Source organism: Eleginops maclovinus, chromosome 23, assembly GCF_036324505.1.
Source record: "Eleginops maclovinus isolate JMC-PN-2008 ecotype Puerto Natales chromosome 23, JC_Emac_rtc_rv5, whole genome shotgun sequence".
NCBI classification, from domain to species: Eukaryota; Metazoa; Chordata; class Actinopteri; order Perciformes; family Eleginopidae; genus Eleginops; species Eleginops maclovinus.
In genome coordinates, this window is record NC_086371.1 from 14,219,205 (window position 1) to 14,231,836 (window position 12,632).

The 12,632-nt window shown below is 39.6% G+C and overlaps 1 protein-coding gene across 6 annotated transcripts in view; it reads left to right on the plus strand.

Annotated features, from left to right (window-relative positions):
* Nucleotides 1–12,632, plus strand: part of spock1 (SPARC (osteonectin), cwcv and kazal like domains proteoglycan 1) — a 100,799-nt gene that overhangs the window by 3,295 nt on the left and 84,872 nt on the right. The window contains exons 2-3 of one of the 6 annotated variants that reach the window (XM_063876218.1): nucleotides 5,930–5,979; nucleotides 9,012–9,149. In XM_063876218.1, coding sequence (XP_063732288.1) covers nucleotides 9,015–9,149 — 135 coding nt within the window. In that variant the 5' untranslated portion in view covers nucleotides 5,930–5,979; nucleotides 9,012–9,014. Of the gene's footprint in view, nucleotides 1–5,929; nucleotides 5,980–8,332; nucleotides 8,488–8,804; nucleotides 8,839–9,011; nucleotides 9,150–12,632 lie in introns of those variants that run through there. The other 5 variants (XM_063876217.1, XM_063876220.1, XM_063876215.1 and 2 more) reach the window with 5 other exon arrangements.

A 12,632-nucleotide genomic window follows, 5' to 3' on the forward strand; every position in this document is an offset into this window, starting at 1 on the left:
AGTGGTAGGTGGTCCAGATTAAGCTCTGATTATTTTTTATAAAGGATAGCTTCTGTATGTGTTTGGGCCCACTGAAGTCTAAGGGGCTGTGAGATGATTTATGAGGTAAAATCTAACTGCAACACAAATCTACAGCACATTTTGGGGTTTAATCCAATCTTTGCAAAAGGCAATACTTACAATGGAGTAGAATTATAAATGGTTAATACTTAAGTAAGTACCAGTATCTCAGTATTTTACCTATACATGTCCTGTGCTTCTTTCCACCATTGCCTTATTTATTACATTTATATATCAATAACACTTTTATTTTATAATTTTAATTTTTTTCTTGCCCCTTTTTAATTGATATGAAGAGAGGGGATGACATTCAGGAAAGGGTCCAAAGCCAGATTCCAACCCAGGCTGTTGCAGTAAGCATCAAGTCTTTGTACCACAACGATGTTTTTTATTGTACATTGTCCTCATTACTTTAAGCAGTTGCTTTACTCTGTATTCTCCAGCTGTGTCTTTTTCAACCATACATTACAGGTGTTGAAGTTATTAGATGCTGATGAGCTGCCAACCTGGCACGCGTGGCTCTGCCTCATTTGTTTCTCTTTTTCCCCATCATTTTCTCAGTTCTCAGTGATTCATTTGTTTTTCTGTGAGAGATGAGGGCAAGAGGAAGGCATCTTCACAGGTGGCTGCTGAGGTAACAGAAGGTGAGGATTAGATTTCACACCATGTGTGTGCTTGTACGTGTGTAGAAAGTTATTTTTTCAGTGTGTGATAAGAGAAATGGAAGATCTAAGTCAGTGCCCCAGGTAGAGTTTATAGCTGTCTCTTTATCTGGCTAACACACAGGATATATTCATAGAGCATAACAGATCCTGGGAGACTCCACTCTTTGCCTGGTCAATCCTTTTTCTTCTTTTTCTCTTTCTGTTGTGAAGCAATGTTGTTCTTGGTTTTGTTATACTTTGACCACCAGGTTCTACTCATTTTCTCTCAAAGAAATGTCATGTCTTAAGTTGCAATGAGGCCTGGATGCATGATCATTTCTAATGTTAACTTTTTACTGTTCTTGCATGTTTCTTCACTGACAGCAGCAGCATGATTCAAGTTCTCCACTAACTGTGCAAACCATGAATCCTCTCCACTGCCCTTGGAAAGGTTTTGATGCTGTTTGTGTGACTGGCATGTAATGCATAAACCTGCCTGACCCCTGCTGTGGAGCTCAAGGGGAGACAGTTAACAGGCTGTGTTTTTCTCTCTGTGTTGTATCCTTCTATCTCAGTGCATGAATGTTTTCAACTCATTGCCCAACAAAAGGACCTCTGGCACTGGCAGCCATGCCGGGCCTGTCCAAAACAATTTGGGGCACAACCAGAAGCAGATATGGGATGCTGTGAGACTCATCCTGAGCCATGATGCAAAATGTACAGAGATTTGAGAGGTTTGATTGAGAGATGGGGCAGTAAGAGTAATATAAAGTCAGATGATGGAAATGCAGAGGGTAAACTACAGATGTACTTCAGCTGAAGGGGGAGTAACGAGACAGATGATAGAGGAAGCTTGCTGTTAGAACACATTTGAGATGTGGGAGGAAGAAAAAAGTGTCAGGCTGGATGATCAGACTCTTGAAAGAATTGGGAAACAAGCTGGAGGTTGGGAAGAGGGAGACAATCTCAAGTGAGTGAGGGAATAGTGAAGAACAGGTGTCAGGAGAAAGTCAGAAAGAGGTTTAAGAAATGGACTTGTAGAGTAATTATGTTGTAAGGTGTTTTGAATTTCAGGATTTTTAGCTCAGATTGTTGGAAGAAATACTTGCTCAGTAATTTGCTGAGACATTGGGGCTGCAATGAAGCCAAGCTTAAACCAACCGTGTTTCCATTAATGTTGTTTGTTTTGTAGACTATTTTAATTCCAATCTCAACAAATGAGATGCAAATACAGAAGAACTCAGAAGAGCTATTTCAGCAGTGCTGATTATACATCTCCTTTGGGCTTATTTTTCCGATTACCCAGATTTAGGGGAACAATCTACTGGCACCATCAGGATAATTAAATATACATAAGAGTGGAATCTGATATGACTCCAAAATCTTTGATAGGTCTTTCAATACATGTACGGGCCTAAGAAACACATTTTGTGACTCACAATCGCCAATCTTCAAGATTTTTTGTCATAAAATGTAATTAAATGACTCCTCTTAAAGGAGTTCTTACTAATACCCCCTCTTTATTTAAATAGAATGGTGTAAACACTCAGGTTTAACAACTTTTGTCTGCAATAGGTATTTGCAAAAGGACACAGGTGTGAATCATCCTCATATCCCGTTTGAGATTATACAACTTCAGAGAGTGGTTTTCCCTCACTGGCTGGCTTCAAATAATAGCATTAAATAAAAGTATAGACTCTATGTGCTATACTCTTTATGTAGGATTTTCATTTTTTGCAGTTCTTGATGGACTGTACTTGAGTTTGCAACCTTCAGTTTTTACAAAGGACTATATCTTATTTCCCCTTAATAACTTACAGACTGACCACTGTTTTATATTTTAAGATTTGTTTGGATACTTTTCCAGACAGATTTACCAATCTATTATTCCTTTATTTCACTTGTTTTGCTTAATTTATTGGTGTGTCAGGCTGCACTTTGACGAACTGCCAGTTGAATGTTCAATGTGGAATATTAATACATTTCCTACGAAGGATGCCAAGAATTTGTCTTTTAGACATTGACTGTCTTGGTCTGAGGTGAATAGCGCTCCTTTGGGATTTTTTATCCTGCAGGAAAGGAAATGAAGGGAAGACATGTAGAGACAGATTGATAGACAGAGAGGGAAAAAGTCTTCTTAATTGGCAGTCAGACCCTGTGAGTGTCAAATGTTTGAAGGAATGAGTGATTTGTTTAGCAGTGGACGAGACTGATTTGAACTGACAGTATCTGCAAATATGAGAGATTTTAAGGAGTTGTGGAATTGTTTTTATACATGATTTTAATAATATCAAACAACCTATCTGCAGGAATAAACTGTGGACTCTTCCTCATACATCGTATATATTCCTTATTTTCTTTGGTCTACTTCAACCAACCATAACCACCGCTTCTGTCTGTAGCAGGACTTGCAGGCTTCAGAAACGGCCATGTTATCATATCGTATTCAAATGACAGAAGAACAACTAAAGATGTGTAGTTTAAGTTTCTCATATTGTCTGACTCTCATATCCCCTTCACAATCTGCCAAAAGATACAAAGATTTTGATCAAATATTAGTCGAGTCATGCAGCAGTTGGGCTGCAGATGCTGTTGACATTTGTGTCACTTTATTTGGGGCAAATGCCAGAAGGAATAGCAGGAAATTACATATCTCTCCTAAAAATATTGAGAGCACAGCCTAAAAAGCAATCCCTTGTAAATGGTTACAGGCGGATCCACCTACAGTAGATAACTGGATTGGAAGCATCAAAGAGATTCATGAGATGAAAATACTGGCTTTCTTATTAAGATTGAAAAACGATTTTTACATTGCAAGATGGATAAAATAGATAATGTACGAATAAGAAACGTGCTTGGTGGTTTGCCACACTTTCTTTCCTTCTTAAAATGTACTTTACCTAATTTTTGTTTTCTGCTTTGTATAACATGTAGAGATTGTATGCAGACTACAAAGGAATGAATGGAGATACCCTGCCCATTATCCAGAATATAGGATATCTGATAACTGGATATTGTGAATGTCATTTTGATGTTGCCATTCTTTATTATGTGTATCACTAAACTGCTTTCTCCTGAAGGTGTTAAAGCCCAAGACATGTTTGTTTTTTGTTTTCCTCTTTTGTATTCTTGGTTTATACCATTGAATATCTTTTAAAATATTTAATCTTATACACTTTACTGTCTTTGGCTGTTAAGTTACCGTCTACCTCTGTATCTGTGTCTCGTCTGCCTTTATGGAGGAATAGATGATGTCATACTGGAGAAAGAGTTTTGCTTACACTAACACTCTCTTTACTTTTCTCTCTCTTGGTTTGTCCCTGATTCTGTGTGTTTGATCTACAGTGTGACTGTCACTTTTTTTCATTCTGGAAGCCCATTATTTTGTCCCAAATTACCTTTTACATATTGTAGGAACGGACAACCCAGTAATGTAGCACACAACTTGATATTTATTTTTATTTTTCTGGATTGTTGGTCATTATTATCTAATGATGTTTGATTAGAAAGCAAACTTATTCCTCGGTTTTGCAGATAGTACTTACATTTATGAAAAACTGATAGGGTGGTGTTCTTCTCTAGGGCATCCCTGTTATTTCACCCACACCACTTGAGGTGAAATCAGTCAGTCAATTGTTTTCTGATTTGTTTTCTGTTTTGTTTGTTTGTTTTGCCAGAAATAACAGTTTTTCTGTGGTAGAGGATGGATGTTTCATGTGGTTTCCCACTTTAGAGCACCATTTTTCTTTCAACTTACATAAAAAAACTGTTTCTAATTTGTTAGATGGCTGTTTTTCTGACTTAATGTGTTGATCGGCCGCTATCAGCACCCTGGACAGCTCCTCAGACTACAGCGTTTACTTGCCTCATTAAACCTCAGAGCCCTGCTGCACAATCCTGTTTTTAAGGAATCAACAAAATGACAAAAGAAAAGCAAAACTGCTACGTGTTTGTGAAGTCTTATGCAGGCCTTAAGAGCTGCCTGGAGAATACATTACATGTGTTCTAGATAAAGATACTCTTAACCAATTCCAGCTCTTATCTATAGCTGGCTGTTGTGGTGTCTTTCAATATTCATCTCTCAGTGGAGAGAAACTAGCTGAGATACTTTTTAAGTGTAAATACATCCCCTTTTGACCCACGGTTCATATAGTTTTTCCAATAGTTTTAATTTTGTCCTTTCTCTTTTTTGAGGCTAAAACATCTTTTACAGCTCAACAAAAAAAATGCTATGATCATGATCATGATTTTCAAGCAGATATCAAGGAAAATGACAAAAAAAAGGCTGTCATCTCTCTGCTTTGAAAAAGATGACATATAAATGCAGTAGAGCCCGAAAGACGGAGGAGAACATCAAAGCCCATTGGTGGGTTGTTTCTAAAAGAGTCAGATGTGTTTTCATGCTGGATTGTATCCCATTATTATTTGGATTAGTCCTGTTTATAGAACGGGCAAGTCATCAACACGATCTGTTTACTGTCACTGGAGTCCTTGATGAGGAACTGATTAGGGTATGTACGGGCTTATAAAAACATCTATCGAGATGTTGAGACATTTATACTCTTTATCCCATTTGCTGGTTGGTTTCATGCTCTATGAGTTATCTCCTTTCATCATATGTGAAACGTTAGATGTATGATTGGATTTACTAATGCCCCCAAGAGCAGCTGGCAGAAGTGAGCATTGTTGTGTGATGGAAATGCTATATTTTGCCATATTTTGCACCATGCACGTCGGGAGAACACACATAATTTAGGCTTTATGAACATGGTCCATTCCTCAGGCAGACAGCACTTTTCTCAGGAGTCAGTCAATTGGAACTGAAGTTCTCATGCTCAAATTATGTTACAGACACATAGCTCATTAGGAAACAGTCTAACACACCCCACTACTCACTTTCAAAAATCAGCCGCACACTTTCACATCCTGTGCCTTTCTCAGTTGTTTCCAAAACACATTAACAGAAGCAAACACACACACACACACACACACACACACACACCAACCTCACAACTTTAGTCTTGTTTCATCAGTGTTGTTTTCCTTCTCTTTTCTTTTTACCAACTGCATTTGCAATGTGGGGAATGTACAGCAGTGAATTAATCGCAGGGACACGGCACTCCTTTGCTTTGTTTCCTATTTTTTTTAATCCTAATTATTCAAAATTGGATCCTCAAAGCTGTTTTTATCCTTCATCTGCCCCCTTCTTTGATGCTGGAATATAGAGAAAAAGAAGAAGTAGGGCCTGGATTGGATCGTTTGAACTCAGAAATTGGTGAGTCTCTGTCTCAGCTGCTGTAACAACACAAAGACAATGAAAAATGATCAAAAATGATGAACACTACTAATGTTTCAATATATATCGGTCACTAACATCAGTATTTTAGAACTTCAAATTTATAAAAATGTGCTTTAATCTTTAAACAATGTTTTTAACCTAAGGCTTTCTTGGTACATTTTACTAGCCCTCAAACAAATGTATTATGGTTCAATCTGTCTGAAGGCTAAAAGCTACAATGTGAAAGGCGATGTATAAATAAGACACTTGACAGTAGCTGAAGGACAAATGCTCTCATTTGTCAGTGTTCTCAGCTTTACCCAGATTTACTGTAAATGTCAGAGTACCCATTTATTACAGGCTGCCTCACTATTAACTTATACTGCATATAAATGTCTTGTAAGAGTCCCTTAACGTCAAAATCAAGTGTCTCATAATCGTTCAGCTCATAAGCTGCTTATTGGACTTTCCAATTCCACCAATCACACAGTGCTTGACAGAATATGATAGCAAAGACTCAAAGTCTCATTATAAGCTTGTATAATGCAGACCTTCACTTGTATCAATTGGGCACATCACTGTGGTATGACACGCATGTTTTAAACAATAGAGATAGCAATATATGTCATGACTGACTTCCCCTATGGATCTAGTGAGCTACAGTCCAACTATTGTTTATATCTTTTGTTCAAAAGAAGATTGTAAGTAATGTTATACAAGTAAAATGAAATGTACTGTCTTTTAGATGCAAATATAATAGAGCAAAATGTCAATGTATAAATTAAGTGCATGCAACTTCCTTATAAAAACAACAAAGCTCACCTGTCTTGGACTTCATATTCCTTCAGCTTTAGGTTTTGAGTTTCAGTTAGTCAGCCATAGCTATGATTGCGCTGATCTCATACATGCTTATGCATATGCAGTCATGGTTAAATACAGAGTGTTTTGATTAGAGCCTTCGGGTACCCAACTTGTCTTGTCACACTCTGTATCTGTCACTATTAGACTACTGCAGATCAGGAAAGCAAAATAAACTGCCCTCACACACTAATACTACGATGTATTTATGTGATGCATGATCTAAGCACAATCATCATAATTAGTTCCTCACTAATGTGATGCTGCCTACGGACAACTTTCCAAATGCATTACACTGATTAACTCTGTATCAGCTGTTAATTTCTGTGAAACATTCTCAATACTTACAGTGATATTAAGGGTCTATATGAGTTATTGTTTCAATAATTCTAGTAGCTCCCTGATGTGTTAGTTGTTCATCTTAGCAGCTGGAGTTAGAAATGTTCAGCACCAGGATCAGCTCCTCCACCCTGGTTTTTAACAGCTTCATTAAACCTCACCGGCCTGCTACAACAAACCTGCCTTGTGTATTTGAAAGACTCTAACTGAGACCAAAACACTAGCGAGGTTGTTCATGTGATGAGCATCCCACTCCCATTTAATACTTTAATCTTCACATTATGTGGGCAAACAGAAAGCAATTACAGTTTTCACAAATGTTTTTTTATAGGAGGTAACTCAACCGTACCTCATGATTTCATATTGCACCAACAACATTGGAACTTCTTTTTGTTAAACTTGTTAAATGTTTAATGAGCACTGATTCTGCAGCAAGAACAGGAAATAAAAAGATAAATTGCAGTGAGCCTTTGTATACTGTTTAGTGTGTTTGGGATTAGCTGGATTTTAGGAGACAAAACAAATCTTTCCTGGAAAGAGGGCTGAGTTTTGCAATGTAGAAGGGCGAGATGAATAAAGAATTGCAAAAGAAAAACCACTTGCTTTTTATTATGAAATACTATTTCCATCTAGATTAAAACTGGAAATAATTGTCAGAAGTGCAAGCAGTATAAATGGGGTTGTGATGTCTGTCAGTATAGTTCAAGGATGTTTTGTGTGTGGTGAAGCTGCACCAAAGTCCTGCCTATCTGTGGCTTCTGAGAGAGTACATATTTAAACCAATGTGTTACTCCCCATGTGATTTGGCCCATTTGTTTTCTTTAACAAAGGGACATATGGCCTGGCTCTGTCCATGGTGCTAAAACGCGCACACCTTCAGCTGTGGGAACTAAAACTAGAGACGTTTCGCTGATTTTATGCATTTTGTATCTTAATTATATTTACCACAGTGGACTTTAGTTTGAATTCCACAACAGAGGCGCGTGACTAATATAAAATGTGTGTTTGTACACACCAGAACAACGCAGTGACACGGCTCCCAAATCTTGGTCTCGTAGCTTGAACATAAAAAATCCCCCAGCTGAAAATCAATGACACGGTGAGAGGGAGGGAGGGAGGAGAGAGAGAGAGAAAAAGGAGGCGGTGTCTAGTGTCGGAGGAGGAGAAAGCCCCGGGTACGCTCTCTCTCGCATATCCCTTTTTCCGTCTATCCTACAAGCCGTGTCGGGTACCACCGGAGTGCCCGGGGCCGTGGATTTATTTTATTCCCTGGAATTGGAAACATTTAACACCGACAAACTATCCCAGGTAGGCGAAGCACCAAAACCGGCTGTTTTTGATGTATGTTTTTGTCAGTCAAAGAAATGTGAACTGGGACTGAAAGTGAGTAATTGTCGACTTTCACTGTGCCGCTGTCGCTGGATGAAGGAGAACCGATGAACAAGACAAAGCTCCGCGGGGGCGGCAGGATAGTGTTGACGCCGCTAATTGCTTTTCAAATTGGCGGAGGGGAAGCTCGCGAGCTAATCGTTTCGCGGTGCTCCATCTGCCGTGGTGACAACTCTCCAATGTTTATAATCCGATTAAAGAGCGGTCAGCAGTTTGATAAAATGAGCACTCTACACTCCTTTGGGGCTTTCTGACAGTATGCGTCACAACGTGAGAGTTCTCTGTTCCGTAAAGTGCTCTACCTCACTTCATCCTGCTCCCCTAACTCTTTGCTGCATCCTCCTCTTCCTCAGCATCTGTTTCGCAATCTGATGAGTCTATCCGTGTTATGTTCCTCTTTGTTTGTTTTATTCTCACTCTCCACTCTTTGTCTTTGCTTTTAGAAGATGTTCTTCTTTCTGCTACCTGTCGTGGCTCTCCTGCTGGGCAGAGAAACGGCGGGCTCCGGGAACACTAACGAGAAATGGCTGAGCACCGTGGCTCAATACAACAAGGACAGATCCTGGAACAGATTCAGAGACGTGAGTTTGATCTGAGAGACACAACAACTAGGCAAAAGCAGCGTCATAATAAGCCACTGCGATTGTCTATGTGTGTGTGTGTGTGTGTGTGTCATGGAGAGAGAGAGAGAGCACTGTGCCCTTGATGCACCATGTGAGTACTTGAGCTCTTTCCAGCAGGAGTAATCCACCTTGTAGAAAATCAGCAGATCATGGTAACTGTGAGGCAGAAAACAGAGTTGTTTTTATGATGGAAAAACACTTACACTAAAACACTTTGTAGCTTATGATTTGACTTTTTGGATGATTTCCCCAACCATATTTTACCTATTCATGTTGTCATGATTTCATTTGGTTATCAGTATTCGTACAATAACAGTGGGATTTTAAGTCTGATAATTGATTATGCATTCCAGGCAGAATTAGTAGTGGTGAGTTTGCACTGTACAACCTTTAGTCCATTATCAGTTCATAACATACAGTACATTCCTAAGAAAAAAACATACAGCATGTGCAAAAGTCAGTAGTGTTCACAGGAGCTAGTGTACCCATGTGTATATGGCTGTGTGTTGTACACTTTAATTGACTGTCAGCCAGCTCTGTGCTGTGCTCTTAAGTAAATACAGAAAATGTATAAAATACTATTTGATGAAATATAGCGGCCATGAAAAAGCATATGTTAGGTTTTGATATTTTCCTCTTTGTAAATATTATACAGCTTCAATGAGGATCTGTAATGCAGGTTTATTGTATTGACCAAATAACGTACCGTTAATGAACAGTTACTACAACTAAAACTCAAACGATTTTATCAACTAATGTTTCAAACTAATTTTCCACACAAAGAATCATTAAAAACACGACAGTACATCTTGTGTTTACTTTATGTGCTCAAAGTCGTTTCAAACAAGATTTTAGTCTTAATTATTGAATGAAAACATAGTTGATTAAGGTCAAAACAGTCAACTAATCGACTAGGAGGGGTAATACCTATCAGTTAGTAATGGGACTACTTATGACAAGCCTGTGTGTTAACTTAACACAGAATGACACACTCTCCAGTCTGACCAGTTGTTATCAGACTCATGCTGACATGCTCTCCATTTTGAGAAACCATACTCCAACATGATGATGTCCTTTGCTACCTGCTAACATGTTCTCCAGAGGTTTCTGCAGACAGTGGGCTAACTCTGGCCTTATTAGAGCCAGCTTTCCCCGTACAGTAGTGGATCAGCAATGTGAGAGCCCGTATTAGTGATGACTGTATTCACTCACCCTGAGCTCTACTACCTGCTTTGTGTGTGTGTGTGTGTGTGTGTGTGTGTGTGTGTGTGTGTGTGTGTGTGTGTGTGTGTGTGTGTGTGTGTGTGTGTGTGTGTGTGTGTGTGTGTGTGTGTGTGTGTGTGTGTGTGTGTGTGTGTGTGTGTGTGTGTGTGTGTGTGTGTGTGTGTGTGTGTGTGTGTGTGTGTGTGTGTGTGTGTGTGTGTGTGTGTGTGTGTGTGTGTCTTTATTCCTCTCTGTGGTCTCCTGTGCCAGTGAAAGTCATTAACAGGAAACTGTCAGTGGAGGGCGGAGAACAGGAGCGGAGAGGGGGAGGGAAAGGAGGGGAGAAGAGCAGCTAGGATGGAGGGAAAGGCTCTGACATTTATGTTTAATATTTCAAGCAATGCTACCAACCTGCTGTTGTGTTTATGTGTGTGTCTTTGTGTATTGTCTGCCCTATCACATAGGGAAACCTGCTGGTCGCAATTTGTCTCGTGCAACATTGGTTGTCTTTTTCCCCGCTGTGTCTTTTCTCCTCCTCCGTTCTGTCTTACTCATTCCTCTCCTCCCCTCTCTGGTACCAAGCCCTTTCATTTCACAGACAGCAATACCCAGGGTTATGAGAATGTGGCTTTGCATGAATCAATTTCCAAATGCTAAACAACCATTTCTGCAAACATCTGAATTTGGTGATTGTAGATGTGTTCATGATGAGTTCAAACTCCCCTTAACGCAGTGCTATTTTCCCTAGATCAAAGGTGATTATTCGGGTAAAAAACTGCAGGGAAATTATTGGGTGCCAAATGTTGTAAATCGTGCCATCTATGAAAGATTTGTGGTGCCAAAAGGCAGGCTGCTTTAAAATATTCATAATTATGGCCAAAACAACACGATTTGACTGATGCGCGTTTGCAAAAAACAATATGGTGGACTCAATTCAGAAAATAATGTCAGACACCGATTTAACCACTTTTATATATGAGAGTGTAAAGTGAGTTCCATTTGATGTTGTGTCATATTTCACCACCACATTCAAACCGTTCTTATCCTTTTCCTTCCGAACAGGTGAAGCACAGTATGTTTCTGATGGCCCTTTGCCTCTCTCCCATCCCCACTCCTCTTATTTCTCAGAGTCATGAACTCCACATCTTTCTTCCACGCTTCCCTCTTTCCCTCATTTCATCCTCCGTCTCTGGAGCTGTCAATGACCCCGTGCTTCCTCAACCATGGCCCTATCTATCCCCCCCTCCTCCTCCTCCCTCTGCCCTCCTGACTCCTCCTCTCTGCTGCTCTCCCCTGCCTGCCATGTTTCACTCTGCATCCCTGATGAGCCACTTGCTCCCTCGTGCATGATGCATGAGTGTCCATTTGTTGGCAGGGGAGCCGATGCAATGGTTAAACAGTCAAAGTTCAGGTGGCTTGAAACTTAAGGAAAATAGGATTTGATTTAATCCGGTGCCTCAGCACGTTCCTAACAACTGGACTGTTGGTGGATGTGGGTAATGCAGACAGAGAGGTCTGCATTACCCATAGGTCATTTCTAATGAGGAACAACATGTAAATGTCCCTCATTACCTTCAGATTCTGCCAGTTAAAACAAATGTTGTATTCAATACAAAAAAGCCACTTTCTTTGTTACTCTCCTGTATACTTGGTGCAGACATGAATTCTCTGGTTTTCAAAAACAAAGGCACACATTTGAAATAAATGACACAGTGCTTCAGACAGATGTTTGTGGACAGGCTTGCTGGCTCATTCTCCACACACCCGCCACCATTGTGTAACTGTCTGATTAGTTGAGTTGTAATGTGAAAAAAGTGTCTTATTCTCTCTTTCTAGTGCAATGCCTTTGTTTCCAGTATGCTACAGTATATGGGTTGTTTGGATCGGTAGGGGGATCTAGATATTTTTAACCAATTAAAAAAATACACACTTCCTCTTGCTGTCCTCTGACAGATTTACTTCGCCATATTTGTGGGATAAGTGTACCACAGGATGTTTTTCGTGAAGTGTTGTTACAGCAGCAGACATTATGTTAATAATTAAAGTGCTTCACTGTTTCTAAATGATGTGCCTAAATACTTCACCTCTGCAATCTTTCGCGTCAAAATTGCTGACCTCAATTTGATGTGCTCTCTGCGGTACAAAGAGGAAATGCAGATACTTTGGGACTAAACTTTGAGAGAGTTTAGAGAGAGGTGGCGAAAAGCATTTTAAAACCCTCCTGGTGTAATTGCTTTT